Raw genomic sequence first — 16,496 nt, 5'->3', positions numbered from 1 at the left:
CGATCAGATCATTTCCTGTTAATCCGAGCATTCCCTAATTTATACAATATATGTATAATAAGAATAATATTTTTAAGTAAATTATTTACATTATCATAATTAGATGATCGTCGCCGACGTCGCAAACCAACCACTGATAACGAAACAACAGGGGAGACAGGGGACGGCACGGAGGCCACGGACAGTGAAAGCGAGGGTAGTGCGAGGAGTCTGGATCTTGCCTCCAGTCATTCATCTGACGACGATGAAACTAGTACTAGAAGATCGGATCATCCACCATCTGTTAATAGTTAGTATTTTATCCAAAAGCAATATTAACAAATATCCTAACCTTTTTTTTTCACCTTTCAATCAATTGTCCCCTACATACTCGTATCAATGCAGTGACAAATTCACTAAAGTGTCGATATTATTAAATAAGGTTTGTATTCCGCCTTTTTAGGTAAATGTCAGACTTGACAGTTATGACAGTGACACCTCGATACTTTGGAATTAAAGAAAATTCTCTAAAAACGTCATGTCACAAGTTATTTAAATATATTAAAACTTAAACAGTTTTAATATTTATATTAAATTCAAAATGTTCAGGGGACAGAGGTAGCAGTACAGGCGGCAGCTACTTACCAAACATCACAGAGGGCGCTCCTTTGGGTGTTCCACCTCGTTGGCCTTCGCATATAAGAGAGGGTATGTACGGCATTTGAGTGTAACACAATGTTTTGGAGTAAAGTTCATTTCAATAACATAAGGTCTAACGCTAACACATTCGCAATATCCCTTAATTGCCCATAGGCGGTTGCATCACAACAGCCTTTCATGTAGAAAATGACGGGCGATGATTTTATTTCAAAGAGTTTTAAAAAAACGCGAGATTAGTTTTATTTTGATGAAAGATTGACGTGTACCAAGATACGAGGCACGGGTTGCCCAATCAATGCACAAAAGTACTATAAAATATTAAAAATTAGATTATTCCATTAGAAGCCTGTTATTTAGAATCTAATGTAACGCTATATTGAATCCTTGTTAAAAAATTTACTTATTAACTCGACATTCAATAATGCCATCGCTTGTACAAAATTATTTTTCAATTTATCTACTATTTTGCAGAAACAAATCGGCCGGAAGGTCGCTGGTCCCAAGAAACGGGGTCGGATGACCAGGCTTCTCCATCTCCGAACCCATTGCCTAACCCGGATCTTACGTCTGACGTATATCACCTAAGCAGGCATCGGATGAAACCGTCAATACTAGAGAATGTACACGATACATATGTTGCCAGCGTCGACGCTTCGAGATTGCCGTTGGATAATAGGTAATAAAATACCTGTAATTGTGTGATTTTTGTTTAGAATTCCCAAAAGCTGTGGCAAAAATCCTTGTTCATGTATTTTTAAAGGATAAAAAGTAAATTTAAACTCAATATCAGTTACAAATTATTCTTGACCATTTTTCAAGCAAAATAGTGAAATTGCTGTTTGTCATTAAAAATTTGAGCAGCGACGTTTCTTCATATTGTTCTTCCATCAAAGACTTAAGATATTGTCCCAGCCTTTTAACTAATTTTAAATTCCGTGATCATCCCATTAGTCCCTCCTCTTGGATGAGTTTTAGCCAAAACATTCTAATAAACGTGCTAGTTCTGAATATCCATAGTTGCTCCCATTTCTAAATGAGAGAAATAAATTTTCCTTTTGTTTCTTTAATTTATGAATCAATATAGTTTTTTTGTCTTCATGTTTACTATGTTTAATGCCTGTCATATTAAATCTTGTATTTTTTCTTGTACCAATGTAACAGTGTTCTGAGCGTTGGCAAGATTTTATAAATAAATAAATCAACGTTTTCAGATACGGAGGCATGGAAGACGAACTTATGTATGGAGTTCTACCGACCGATACTGACAAACAAATGCCATACGATCCCACATATCCCATATCTCCCACCATGTATCGCCTTCCCACTAACCCCTACGGCTCTAAAACCTACCTTTCCTCCCGTACCTCAGACTATGGTTATAGTCCCACAAAATACCTAAACGCAGACACATATGGTTCCCGGGATTTCCGCGATTCGGGGGTGACAGCCCGGGAACACGATGGCTACCAAAGGGATTTTCGGGATTCCGGGATAGCCACGATGCTTAAAAATGACTATCAAAGGAAAATAGAGGGGCATTATGGGGAATATACGGAACGTATGTCCGACGGTTCGGACAAACATACACACGATAAATACCATTTTCCATATACAGGTATGTTGAATTGTCGATACCTATTTGTGTGAATGTATTTATTGCTTTACAAAGTAACTACAATATTATTTATTTTTCTAAGATTTTCATGAAAAATGCATCAAAATTTTGGGTGTATGAAGTGTTTTTTGTGAAAATTTATAATTGTTATGTTCATTGTGTGACTTTTTTCACAAAAAGAAATGAAGATTGCCTAAAAAATCTATTGTTTCTAATAAGTAATAGATAATTGCTACATAAATTAAGACGAAATAGCCTATATGTTTAAAAATTTAGGACATGAATTAAATTTGATTGATGAATGACTAAAAGTGATAAGATTTCAGTAACTTGGGTAATCTTCTTTCTTATCCGATGTAGTAAATGTTTTGCTTTGCTTTAGCCGAAGAAGACCACATAACGTTGCGTGGAATCACCCACTCATCACAAGCTCCTAGTAGTGATAGCGCAGGTAACTGCTTTCCATTATAATTTGCAATTTTTCAGTAGAACTATCATTTTTTGTGTTTATAGTAAAATATATACTTTAATCATAATAGTGGATTCAGTATTTATGTAACCTCAGGTATATCCATAATACATGAGTAACAACATAACAACATGAATGCTTTAAAATTATTCCGGCTTGAAGGACCAAAAATGCATCGTCAGTCTTATTTCAAATTCAGTTCATATATAATCGACCCAATTAACTTATGCCTGATAGTTTTTTTTTTATTTCACATTCTGTATAAAATATGTAAGGAGTGTCTAAAGTATGTAAGGAGAAATCATTTGATGTTCAGACACGTTGACACCTTTGTCATTCCTAAACCGAGCCTCCTTAGGTTCATTGTGTTCACGTAAGAAAAGCTAAGTTTTCCAACACAAGTATGGTTAGCCTCTAGAAAGCCTCGTAAATTGATCTATAAACATGTGATAAAGACATTTAATTTTATTTATTTATTAAGCTTATTCAAACTTTACGGAAGAGCAAATGAGCAGATTTAGGCAGTCGTGACTTTGGCACCGTACCTTCCATGTGACTTACAGGCTAATCTAACTACTATTAAATACATCTGTCTTCATTTCCTTTATCATTTCTAGCAGATGGGCAGCAACAAATGGGAGCACCATTAGCAAGTATGGGCGAAACCAGCGAGTGAGTAATTAAAGAATAAAAATAAAATAATGCATGTATTTAAATTTGTTAACACTACCTGGAGTTAAAGTATCGAAATTTTATTTAAAAACGAGATTTAATTTTAAACACTCGACTTCCAAATCAATAAAACTTCTGCATTATTAACAATTTCAAAGTAAATTGGTTCTATTAACCAAACAGGATTCATCAAACGAACCGAAACCTTTGAAATCTCTAAAATAAGTCATGACATATTCAAATACTTTATTCAAAAGCCTATAACATATTAAAAACTATTCACTGGTTTGATTTTCTTCAGACACTATTTAATATTTTAAAAATTATTTCACATTAATCAAATCTTATTTCCACATTTTACACAATACAATTTTGTTTAATTGAAACACACAGTACATTACATAAAATTGAGCTTAAAAGATGTCATTAAACATTTTCTTTTTAGTTTATTGTTTTTGAAGCAAATAATATAAAATTGTCATTAGATGGTGGCGGTTGTATGAGAAACACTCATTGTAAATCATATTTTGCTTTGCTAACTGGTGTTGCTGCACGCAAAACCATCAACATAGGGAAGAGGTAATATTTATTTTATTGTATGCGTGTGTTAAAAAGAAAACTTGCATGTTTTAATAGATTCATATTTAATAATCAGATTACATTACTAAATATATATATATTATATATATATCTACAATGCCACGTACTTTTCTTGGCCGGCGACTGAAATTGGTACTATCGGCGCCATTTTAAAATTTATTTCTTTTTAATATTAAAAAAAATATTAGAAAATATAAATAATTTGACTGACATTGTTTATTTTCTGAAATTTCTTGGTGTATACAATAAATCTTATTTTATATATATATGTATATGTATATTCAACTAAAATGTATTTATTTTTATTCCTTGACTGGAACTGTATAAATAAAATACGTTTATTATGGAAAATAAGATAGACAGGTATCACTTATTCCACGTCATTAAATTTGGACCTGTAGGCATCACTACTAGTATTTTCTAGTTATGCATTGTATTACATATAGTTATAGACATTGCAATAAATTATGAAGTAGTCTTCATGACTTCAAATATTCCTTATTATGTTTAATTTTTATTTACTGGCAATACTAACATATGACAGCGACGCTCCTACCGGCCAAGAAGAGTATGTGGCGCTGTTTATATTACTTTTTGATGTTTACCTGAACTTACCAGATTTATTATGTCTCTAGTTTATACTTTGTCTATTAATATTTTTATTTATTGATACTAAACTATTTCTTTTTTTATGGAAAATGTATTTAACAGAGCATAAATATCTACTGGATTAAAACAAATTAAATAGAATAATTTTAATTATAGGAATTTCTTTAAATAAAGATATATTTAAAACATAATTTGAATTTCACAGGAAATCTACTACTGAAGATGACACAGAAACAAGGGTGTAGAACAATAGTACAAGATTTCCAATGAATCTCAATTAGTTTAGTAATTTATTTTTACTATGTATAACATTTAAGATAGCTTTTATTTTTGTAAAGACTGTCCCTGATACCCACAGGCACTGCCATATTGCTAGAGTATTTTAGTTTTGTCTATGCTTTAATAGAAAATAATTCTAAGGTATAAGAAATTAATGTCAAAGGGAATTGTGGAGCTGGTAAAATGTGTCTTTATTCTTGACACTTTAAATGCAAAAGTAAATTCATTATATTTATAGAGAGTGTGATTTATCAGTTCCACTGTTCTTAGAAATAGGAAGATGGTTTAACTCAATATGAAATCCAAAGTCAGTGTGTCGTGTAAATAATATTAATATAAAATGTATAAATAAGATATTTTTGTATAACACCAAAAGATAAGATACAAAGCATACAACTTACATCAAACTTTAAGATCGCAGTGAAATGTAAAAAGCAAAATACTTAGCACTTTCGCAATACAGCGCCCGTACTCTATAAATCGCAATAGCGACAGCGACCTCGACTTGAATCTAGAGTTTTGTATACCGCGCAATCCTAAGGTTGTGACGTCAGCAGGTAATAAGAGAACTACATCAAAATTGCATGCAAGCAACGTGGTAAGTAAACAACGAAACTTTTGTTTATAATAAAATTATCGTTGGTTTGAAATTTTTAAATACATATTTAAATTCTCTCAATCTTATCATTTTAGATGAATTTAGAATCTTCTCAATGATTCAATTTTAAAATGCGGCTACTTCACATAGATAATAAAGTTTGTAGCTAATTTGTCATAGTGTAGGTAAGACAAAAATAGTATGCAAACATAATATAAAATACTCTTGGTGTAAATATCTACTGATGAGCGTGTTGTGTGCATTTCAATGTTTTACGAAGAGTCCACCTATTCTGTAAATACTTATGTTAATGCATTGCTTTTTAGGAATTAATTAAGTAGGCAATTATTGAAAAGCTTTATTTATGTAGGATAAATATTTTGCCATAATGGTTGAGTGTGCACTCTATAGTTTTTTTTTTTTGGTTCAGTGTTGCCAATTTATGTGAGAGATGCTAAAATTTATGTATTTTAATGTTTCTGTAAATTATGTTATCATTAAAAGTAAAATTAAATTAAATATGAAGAATCAGATAATGTTACAAAATAAAATGTAGGTCTGTGTTTTGTTCATATAAAATATTGAAATTAGAAAAAGTATAAAGTTTTACGTGGCCTTTGCAGTCCAATAACATTTCGACTGAAGATATTTTTTAAATAATTCTGTATCTTGTAATAAGTCCAAAAATAAGTAGGTATGTTGTTTTTCGGGTTGTTAGTTGGAATGTATTCAATATTATATTCACAATTAAATTGCTCAATAAAATTCTATAAAAAATGAATTGATAGATATACCTACATTTTTATAATATGCTTTTAATTTATGAATGTAGCTCATTCGACTTTTTAACATTTTAAGCTTCATAGCATAATGGAACGGAATATTATAAATGTACACTTAAATCAGGAGTTATAATAATAGTAATAGTGATATTGTAAACACATTCCATTTTATAAAATTAAAAATATATTGTGAATTTGTGGTGTCTTATTATTCCTATAACTATAAACATTTAAATCACCGAAAATGTTTGCAGGAAGCCAAAACTCAAGTCAACCGGACATACCTACCTGAAATAAGTTTATATTTGTCATTTTAGCATACCCATAGAAATCCTTATAACAGTAGAAATATAATGATTTATGTAAAAATGCCGAACTGCATAATATTATTCTTAAAATTCCAAATCTGTTCTTTATTTTCAAAAAAATATCCAACAACTGGACAGACTAGGTAGGTAGGTAGGTAGTCATACAAAAATGTACTTAAACATGTCTGGAGGAAGGGAATGTACGGCTCTTCAAAACAAACGGAAGGTTTTTCGATCAGTCTGGCTGGATTCATTTTGTATTATCGTATTGTTTCTAATGGCAGATTATAGATGTCGCTACTAAATACAAAATAATGTATCGTTTTTAATATTATCTACATCAGAGTTTAGCGGCGCTACTCCACTTCTTTACCTTACCGTATTCCGTATATTAAATACCATTTAGATTTGGTGAAATCTGCTGTTTATGCAGGTGAGCTTTCTATAGTTTCCAGTTTTCGTAGACATCAATACCTACTATAGTTTTCTTTTCGAACACCTTGCAATTAATTGGTACTATTTACTACACTTATTAATACGCACACAGAAATCAATAATTATTTTAAAAGATTTATTTGATCTAGAGTATCATTCGGGCTAAGGGTATTTTTTAGTTAAAGGTGTGCTACCGTATAAACCAGAATGTTCTATATACTGAGACAATGGCCAATGCTTACATTGAATTTTTAAATTATCAATTGAAGATTTACCTTCCTAAGATTATTGTTATGCCGATAATCGCACCTAGGACCTTGTTATACTTAATTTAAGTAGGTATTCATTTCTTAATCCAGTCAGCCAGTACAAAAATTATAATTAGTACGAAACTTTTCAAAGTATAATTTGAAATAATAAACATATTAAAGATGGTGGTGGATGGCGTTAAAGATGGTGATGGTTACATCACTTTAATCAAATTAAAACCACCATAACGTGCAGCAGACCCTTGAGAATTGTCGGCAAGAACATTTGCATCGTATCACTTATACCCGCACAGTGGGTGTTCTTGATGGTAAATCCCAATAATTGATCACATTAAAACGACATCAAGAAAACTACAGGGATTACAGGATTATATACAGAAATTGTTTTTTTGCACAAAAATATAAACACGAGGGAACGACATTATATAAAAGGACAAATCACTTATGATTCTTACTTGCTTTGGTCAAATAAACGTTACTAACCTAAGGTTAAGGATCACGTGATGTGCTCGTTTCTATGCCTGAAGCGTTTAAAACACGCATCTGCAAGACGAAATGCTTTTTTCCTATTGACCACCATAAAATGTTAATGTTAGCTAACATAATTATAATGTAATCGTACAAGGATACACTGTAACTGTAAAAAATATTTATTTCAAAGATCATGCAACAAAGCGAGTAAATTAAATAAGATAATATTTGTCCATCAAAACAGTTATAGTCATTTTTCACGTTTTATCGTGCTAAGATAGTTGTCTCGTAACAAGCTCGTGATTTTAATATTACACAGCCTTATCTAACCTTGTTGAAGATAGGTAAAATAACACAATAGGTTAACTTTTAGCTATTTATTCATCAACATACATAATATCTACATTTGCACAAATATGTGTAACTTAAACATCAGTAAATGGTTCTTCAACTGACATAATACTTTTTCGTTTTTTACTCAAAATGTGTTGAGCTCGCAAGTCGATTTCTTTCAATCGCACGGCATTCATGTCGACACCTCGAATTTGTGAATATTTTACAATAAATTAGATTTTATTTAAAGTACAAGAAAGCAAACTAATATTTACAATGTCTGGAAGATATATATAGAATAGATTTGTAAAATATATTGACAGGGGTGGCAGAAACATATAATGACATTGGCCTATCTTTGATTGCCAGCAGCTTTGAAACAAAATATTGAGTCAGCAATATTATATACAGATTAAATATTAACCAATCCAAGCTTCCATAATTGTAGTAAGATTTCATGGAATGTTTTAAGCTTTAAAATGATTAGATACAACAGCATTTGTGCTTTAATTTACAAAATGTGTTTTTTTTTAGAAAATTAAATTAAAATGTAAATATACATGATGAAAGTTTACTGTATATCTAGTCATTTCAACATAGCACTCTGTTGATTTTAATAAAGAAATTATGTTAATAATGTGGCTAGAAACACTCCAATACAGTTACGACCTGTTCACTAAAATATAAGGCCTCAGCTAAACATATTGTTCATAAAAATCTCCATGTGAGAATTAGAAGTCTAATAATGAAAACCTACATTTGATAGTATGCTAAGACCAAATATTTGACAAACAATGGTCACCAAGATTATTTAAAATTAAATACATTATACGTTTCACATCAATAAAACATTATCAGAAGTCCAACACTTATTTTATAATTCAAGCTTAAGTTGCTTCTTATATAAATAAATATAGCTTTAAGCACTGTAGAGAAGGTGTCCGCTTGCTGTAACTCCATTTAGGTCCAGTGCTTCGCTGCTGAAAATAAAAAAAAATTATATTTTTAATTCCATAATTATTAGCAATAAAATAACATTAATAGAACAATATTAAACAGATTATTATCAAACCACCATCTGTGCACAATTTTTTTTAAAGTTTTTCTTACATCTTTCTTTAATTTTTTAAAATTGAACATTGGTGGATAGCTGAAGTTTCAAAGCACAACCTCAAGACTTGAGTATAGCACATCTAGCCACTAAGCTTATACTGCTCGCTAACATTCTTAATCAATAAATGTAAATTTTACTTACACATAAATTAATGCTTTCTGCCAAATTACTGGTTACCCATTTTGACCTTTGATGTCATGTATATGCCGACGATCAGGCCAAATAGACCAATAGCTGATCCAAAAATTTCAACGATAAGAATCTTCACAAAAAGAGCTGCATTTGCTGCATCAGCTAGGGCGGCTCCTGAGCCCACTATACCAACAGCAATACCACAGAACAGGTTTACCAAACCTACAGCCAGGCCAGCACCAAACATAACATATCCAGCCATCCAGTTTTGTTGTTTGATGTTAATGTCAATTAAGGGTTCTGTGTATTTCTCCAACATTCCAGACAATACGATAGCAGTAATCAGTCCATAGATAGCCACGGCTTCGCAGAAGATGACAGAAATCAAGTTCTTGGTTTTAATCCTGGGAGCTTTGACACCACCACCCACTATGCTAACTCCTGTCGTGTGAATTCCCATCGCAGCGCCAACCACGGAGAAAGACACTGCAAAGGCAATACCCAATGTCGCCCACATGTACGGGGACGTGTTTTCCAGGAACCAGCCAACACTTATTTGCTCACCCTTTCCATTGAGAAGATAGTACATAGAAAATATAGGTATGATGATCGCCACCAGCAGCACAAACAGGTAAGTCATGAAGTATCTCATTTTGAGATATATTTTTGGTCAATTGGAGTTACTGAACCTAATAATCCCGAATGGGACGGCCTTTTTTTCTCCAATTCCTGCCTTGACAGAAAACTCAAAAACGAAGGAGTCTTGTGATCACAAGATGTCATAGACAAAATTAAACTTACCAGATACAAAAATGTATAATTATATACATTCAGCTATAGTCTCTGTTGCATTCTATAGTTATTAGTTTTTAATTGATTTTTTTAATACAATTTAATATGGTTATTTTGTAATTTTGTATGGTTATGTGTCAAGTTTAATTCTAAATAAGGCAGTAAGAAATAACTTGTTTAAATTAACTAAGATCTAAATGTATAGAATCGTTAATTAAACTAAAGAAATATTATTATTTCAATGTTCTGAAAACTTTAGATTACTAAACATCAATATAAATTTAGTTCTCTCTTCTAGTTAGACTTGTACATGTAACAGCTATACAACTAGTATTTAGAAACAACAGTCAGATAGTTACATAGTTTCATTTATAGTTTAATCAATCGATTAAGTCATATTGAACGAAAAATCATAGTAAAGTACAGTAGAATCCCGATTATCCGAACACCCGATTATCTGGACTCATTCGTCTCGGCTCTAATTATCAATTTAAAAATGTTTTGACGGCGCAACGAGATATGTTACGATAAGCTTATTCCCAAATTGAAAAAAAGCACCGGGAAACAAAGTGAGTAAGGACAGAGTTTCAGTTATGGTTTGTGCAGACACTAAAGGAACAGATCGATTGGCACTGGTAAATATTGGCAAATCAAAAATCTGCGCTTTTTCAAAAATATTAAAATACCCTTAACTTACGTTAACCAAAAAAAACGTGGGTGAACAGAGATGTTTGCTGCGATAGTGAAGACCCTGGATTCCAAATATTAACGTATGAAGAAATCATAGAGAATTTGAACAGTAACGAGAAAGAAGATGAAGAAAAGACTGAAACTGGGGGGATGTATGTCAAGTACCATCTCACGCAGAAGCTTTTGGAGCTCTAGATGTTGCTTTTAAGTTGTTTGAAAGACAGGATGAATCGGATCCCTTACAGTTGATACAACTGACGCTTCAATTGAAAAGTAGATAATGGACGGTTTGTTTACGAATTTTAATACATTACACAATTTTTTTTTTTTTTTAATACGGCAACATACCCCGGTATTCCGTATAATCGAAAATTAGAATTTGCACATGGCAAAATCTATCAAATCGACAAACGCAGGCAGTTAGAACTTAGATCTATGTGTGATTATGGATCAGCTGACAAAATACAATTTGTCATTGCTTACATTGACATAACTCTCGTTGTTGTCATAAGACTCAATGTACAATAAACCAGTTACAACTTACAACATACAACACCCAAAAACAAGCTACAAAAGCAAAATATTTGAAATTTAATTCAAAAACAAATTTTATTGCTCAGATGTAAAAATGTTAAATGTAGTGAATTAAAGTAAGGTTATCGTGTTCAACAAAAATCCAATGATATTATTTTTTATAATTTAAGCGACGTTTATCTATGAATTTGCGAATTGTAGCTGTATTCTTCAAAAATGTAACTTAAATACCTCACACAATCATAGAATTATGGGATTCATGTTATTAATATAGTGACACCAGGACCGAGAAGATGAAGTAACAATCAAATATGAAGCCAAGAATATCAAGATATAAAGATGTTGTCTGCGTACGCCAGGTTTATAGTGCGATACTCTTTTTTCATTATTTTTGGTGTCGCCACAGTTTCAACCGTTCTTACAATTATCCCCCTGGTTTGCCGTGATCTACCTTCGTTTTCTGACCCTATCATTGGTTTTGAGACGCGTGGAACTGGATTATCAAATCGGTTCATAGCTTGGGAAAATCTTATTGATGAAACAAGACCATCACGAAAACTTGCAGTAAATCCTAAAGAAATAGAAGACCAAATACGAATGAATCTTACTTTTAACAATGTGTTAAAAGTTAAATCAAAACATAAATTAAACCATGGTCATAAGAAAGGTCGTAAAAATAAGAAAAAGCTCAATAATAACACTGCCTTTGCCAAGACCTCATATAAATCTGAAACAAATATTTCTATAAACCATGTTCATTGGAGTTTTGGGAAAAATATTTCATATGAGGATGAAGACACAGCTTTTCTTAGAAATCATACATGGAAGCAATGGAAATCATTAAAAGAGATGGAATTTACACCTAAAGATTACAGACATCATAATTATGCATCTGGCATTTGTGGATCTCCAGTAGTTGATTATGCCCATTTAGTTGTTAAAACCATAGATGGTTCATCATTACTGACCTTTGAAAATGTACAAAATGTCTGCAAATTACAGAGTAAGTTAGTCCAACTGGGAGGGAAGGTTTATTTTGATCTTTGCCAGAGATCAATGCAATCTGACGATTTATGTTGCCCTATGTGGAGTATTCCAAATTACATTGCCTTAATTTCTGGTAAAAGCACTTGTGATAATATAACTAAACAAGACGTTGAGACTACCATAGATATTATTAGGAAATGTGCAGGTTATTTTCATAACTTTACTTTAATGGCTTCATGTAAAATGAATATTTGTAGAGTACCAAAATATTGCACTCAATATGATGCAGTGTACAATTTATTATTTTATCTTGTAGATTTTGATGCATTTTCACCTCAAAATGTTTCAAATGCTTTTGTTAAAAATAGTATGCTTTTCCTACCTTTGCCAACAAGTAGTACAGTATTGCCATATTATGAACTTCTCCAAAGTTCAAATTTATCATGTGATGGTCTCATTATACCTGCTATGGATTTTGGACTAAGAAATGCACTATTTGATCTCTGGCTTATTCAAGATGCTTGGTTAATAGCTTTAGGTGGCTTCTTTGTTCTTATTGGTGTTTGGATCTACACAAAGTCATTATTACTAACAGTATTGTTATTCATTGCCATTGGATATTCTCTTGGTGTTGCTTATTTTTTGTATGTTTATATATTTTCTTTAGATTTTTTTCCATTTATGAATTTATTAGTTATAGTAGTTGTGATAGGAATTGGAGCTGATGATGCATTTATTTATGTAAAAGTTTGGACAATGGTTAGTAAAAGACTCATCAAGGATAATATAATAATTCAAGAAAATGGTCTCAGTGATATTAAAAATGTTTCAAGTGCTGGTGAAACCATACTAGTACAAATTCTTGAAGAAACTCTTAAACACACAGTTATTGCAATCTTTATAACAACTTTAACAACAGCTGTTGCATTTTTTGCCTCATATGTGAGTTACATACCAGCAATAAATTGTTTTAGTGTTTTTGCCGGTACCACAGTACTAGTAAATTTCTTTCTAATGATGACTTGGCTGCCAGCTTCAGTTTTTATATTAGATGTTAAAATGTGTATATCTAGTTGTTTATTTTTAGGTGCATTTAATAAGGCATTAAATAGCATTGGAGAAGATATAAAAGTTATATTGAATAGGTTTATCACAACTTGTATCATGAGATTATATGTAATATTGGCACTTATTTTTGGGGCTGTAGGAGTTTGCAGTATTGTTGTTGTATTTTATTATCCAGGACTTCAACTTCCAGATTCAAAAACATTTCAGCTTTTCCAATCTTCACACCCATTTGAAATGTACGACTTCGAGTATAGCGATAGATTTATTTTTGAAAATTTTGGTAGAGATGTAGGTAGTGGGATGAAAATGCCACTACGTTGGATTTGGGGTATAGAAGCAATTGACAATGGAAATCATATGGATCCTGCCTCAAAGGGAAAGTTAATTTTTGACGAGAGCTTTAGTATATCAAACCCCCAATCTCAAGTTTGGCTATCTCAGTTTTGCAGAAACTTAAAGACCCAGCCCTTTTACCAACCCACTCCTGGCCCTTTATTACCAAACTGCTTTATAGAAAGCTTTAAGATGTATATGAGTAGACGTTGTATCGATGTTATTGATAAAATGAATCGGTCCCCTTGTTGTGAATCGTCGTCATTTCCTTACACAAAAGATGTATTTGATTACTGTATTATTAAAGCAATGGAGTCTCTATATCAAACTCCACGTGAAATTTTTATACCTGGTGTTGCCGGACCGAAATTTCTTAGAAGCGCCAATCCCCCTGTAGTTGTTGCTTTTGTTGTTGAATTTGAAAGTGTCGTACCATATTCAATGTCGTATACCGACATGCATAATTTTTACGAACAAGTGGAAAATTGGACGCAATATGAATTAATATCTGCACCACCGGGTATGAAAAATGGTTGGTTTGTTTCGGATCTACAGTTTTATGATTTGCAGAAGACGCTCGCTAGTGGCACTATTATGGCGTTAATGCTGTCCGCCGCTTTGGGTTTTGTAGTCTTATTACCGTCTACTTTTAGTTTTGCTGTTAGTATATGTGCCCTAGCGGCAATGATTTTTTCAACCACAGTAACTATAGCCATTTTAGTACTAAGTGGTTGGAAATTGAATATTTTGGAAAGTGTGTCTATATCGACGTCGGCTGGGTTAGCCGTTGATTTCAGTTTACATTATGCTCTGAGTTATACTAACACAAGTGGTTCTAAATCGGCAAGGGTTAAAAATGCATTATGCACTTCGTCAGGTCCAACAGCTGCAGCCGCTTTTACAACTGGCCTTGCTGGTATATTTCTATTACGTTCAAATCTTCTACCTTACTCTCAAATTGGGATGTTTCTAGCTTTAATAATGTCTGTCAGTTGGATTTATGCAACATTCTTTCTTTGCTCGCTCCTTCAAGTGTTCGGGCGAGGGTCTTCCAAAGAAGCTATTGCTGATGAGAAACATTCCGTATCTAGGGTGAGTTCCGTTTGTTCGGGAGTTCCTAATTTAGAAAGCCATGAATTGGAGCATCTAGCAGATAGTAATCGAACAAATATTACACACTCCCACAGTCCATCAAATATTAGTGCGACCACAGTGATTTTACACGAAGATTATGATAATAAGGTAGGGAAAATAACAGTTAATTTACTAAATGACTGAGACGTAGATTTATATTTAAAAATATCGTTTCAAAGTATTACTTTCTACCTGAGATATCTCCCAGTATTATTAATCATATATTTAAATGTGACAATAAGTACCGCTGATCCAGTTCACACTATTATAATAGGTATAACAATATACTCGACGTTAGACAGTTTGTTGAGACAAATAAGAAAACCCGTTTCTGCGCAATGTTTATGGCGGCTTGATCTAAAGATATTCTATTCGGGAAATCACATCTATGCAAATAGTATGCTCATGTGAAAATATGTAGTAAAACTTGATTTGCTGACAAGTCATAATGTATACGCATCGTTACATAATATATTATTCTAATGTTGTATCCTTTTTTTAACCCTTTCAAAACTGGCGTGCACAATTGTAGACATAAGATATAATTAAAAAAATAAATATTAAACTCTTAAGCTTTCCGGTTGAAAACTGTTGTATTCATTTGTTCACTTATAAACTACACAATTTAGTACTAGTAACCCCATCTGTTAGCATATTCTAGCGCTTTTTGACAAGTTGCGACCAGTGCCCGTTCGTGATTTGAACTGTACAGGTAAGCTATTTATTTTATTTTTTTTAAATAAAAATTAGTGCAAGAAATCATCTGGAAAAAATATAAATGGATATCTAATATTATTAGGGTCCTGTGTAACGTAATGTTTGTGTATTTTTTATCACCTTATATTAGTAATCTCGATTTTTATATTTGTGCTCAATTGTTCCCATCAGGACTCAACTGAGATTATCTCATTGTTAACGGTTTCTTACGAAAATATGTTTTGTTTTTATTTTTAACGTCTTGCTAATCATATAAATAAGAACAATGTATAAAATTAATTATGATATTGTTTAGGTATATTTTCAGATTCAAAAACACGAATATGTTCTCACCGGAGGCGTTACAAGCATTAGAAGAAGGAGATTTTTCTGACTTGTTGTTATCATCTGATGACGAAGATTATTCTTATGGAGATTCAATTCGTACAGCACCCTTAGCTGCTAGAGTTGGAGCAGATGTCATTCACCAAAATCAAAGGGAGTTATTTCCACCTGAATCTGATGACAATGAAGGACCTAGCAAATTTTATAAGATTACATTTAGCCACAGGAATATTTAGTTACCCTTGTTTGATAATGTACTGGGAGACAAACATTAGCATTCCCTCACAGCTAATATGACAAGGGACCGTTTTTTTGAATTACGAAATAATTTACATCTTGTTGACAACACGAAAATTCCGGCTGATTGCAAAGATGTATTTCATAAAGTGAGATCCATTTATGATGCTGTTCGGAATCGATGCTTAGAGTTACCACTTGAACGAGAACTTTGTGTTGATGAAAAGATGGTTCCTTTCACCGGAAAACATGTAGCCAAACAATATATAAAAGGAAAACCTTGTCCATGGGGTCTCAAAATCTTTTTTTTATGTGGTAAACATGGCCAAGCTTATGATTTTATTCTTTACCAGAC

The 16,496-nt window shown here is 32.3% G+C and overlaps 3 protein-coding genes across 12 annotated transcripts in view; 2 read left to right on the top strand and 1 right to left on the bottom strand.

The window, feature by feature from the left end:
- The window catches only part of LOC110999080 (protocadherin-like wing polarity protein stan), a 113,433-nt gene extending 107,007 nt beyond the window's left edge, over positions 1–6,426 (top strand). For 2 of the 9 annotated variants that reach the window (XM_045632424.1, XM_045632420.1), the window contains exons 49-55: positions 104–289; positions 589–687; positions 1,111–1,315; positions 1,851–2,254; positions 2,637–2,705; positions 3,341–3,395; positions 4,810–6,426. In XM_045632424.1, coding sequence (XP_045488380.1) covers positions 104–289; positions 589–687; positions 1,111–1,315; positions 1,851–2,254; positions 2,637–2,705; positions 3,341–3,395; positions 4,810–4,849 — 1,058 coding nt within the window. In that variant the 3' untranslated portion in view covers positions 4,850–6,426. Of the gene's footprint in view, positions 1–103; positions 290–588; positions 688–1,110; positions 1,316–1,850; positions 2,255–2,636; positions 2,706–3,340; positions 3,396–3,880; positions 3,975–4,809 lie in introns of those variants that run through there. The other 7 variants (XM_045632425.1, XM_045632428.1, XM_045632421.1 and 4 more) reach the window with 7 other exon arrangements.
- A 1,682-nt stretch (positions 6,427–8,108) lies between these two features.
- Positions 8,109–10,112, bottom strand: LOC110999081 (V-type proton ATPase 21 kDa proteolipid subunit). Of its 2 annotated transcripts, none has more exons than XM_022267979.2 (2): positions 9,335–10,112; positions 8,109–9,056 (listed from the first exon to the last, which is right to left on the bottom strand). In XM_022267979.2, exon 1 carries the CDS (start codon positions 9,975–9,977, stop codon positions 9,360–9,362), a length of 618 nt encoding a protein of 205 aa, XP_022123671.1. In that variant the 5' UTR covers positions 9,978–10,112; the 3' UTR covers positions 8,109–9,056; positions 9,335–9,359. The 2 variants fall into 2 exon arrangements, with proteins under 2 accessions (XP_022123671.1, XP_022123670.1); XM_022267978.2 differs by having other exon boundaries at positions 8,109–9,059; positions 9,335–10,111.
- Positions 10,113–11,353: 1,241 nt separating this feature from the next.
- Positions 11,354–15,359, top strand: LOC110999082 (protein dispatched). The gene has a single exon (XM_022267980.2). It carries the CDS (start codon positions 11,681–11,683, stop codon positions 15,005–15,007), a length of 3,327 nt encoding a protein of 1,108 aa, XP_022123672.2. The 5' UTR covers positions 11,354–11,680; the 3' UTR covers positions 15,008–15,359.
- The last annotated feature ends 1,137 nt before the right edge of the window (positions 15,360–16,496 follow it).

The sequence above is a fragment of the Pieris rapae genome, chromosome 19 (genome assembly GCF_905147795.1).
Source record: "Pieris rapae chromosome 19, ilPieRapa1.1, whole genome shotgun sequence".
In the NCBI taxonomy this organism is placed as follows: domain Eukaryota; kingdom Metazoa; phylum Arthropoda; class Insecta; order Lepidoptera; family Pieridae; genus Pieris; species Pieris rapae.
Note: the sequence above shows the minus strand (reverse complement) of the source record. Positions and strands in the feature narration are given on the sequence as shown.

Coding starts and splice junctions, on each gene's coding strand:
- LOC110999081 (XM_022267979.2), bottom strand. CDS start 9,977: ATGAGATACTTCATGACTTACCTGTTTGTGCTGCTGGTGGCGATCATC.
- LOC110999082 (XM_022267980.2), top strand. CDS start 11,681: ATGTTGTCTGCGTACGCCAGGTTTATAGTGCGATACTCTTTTTTCATT.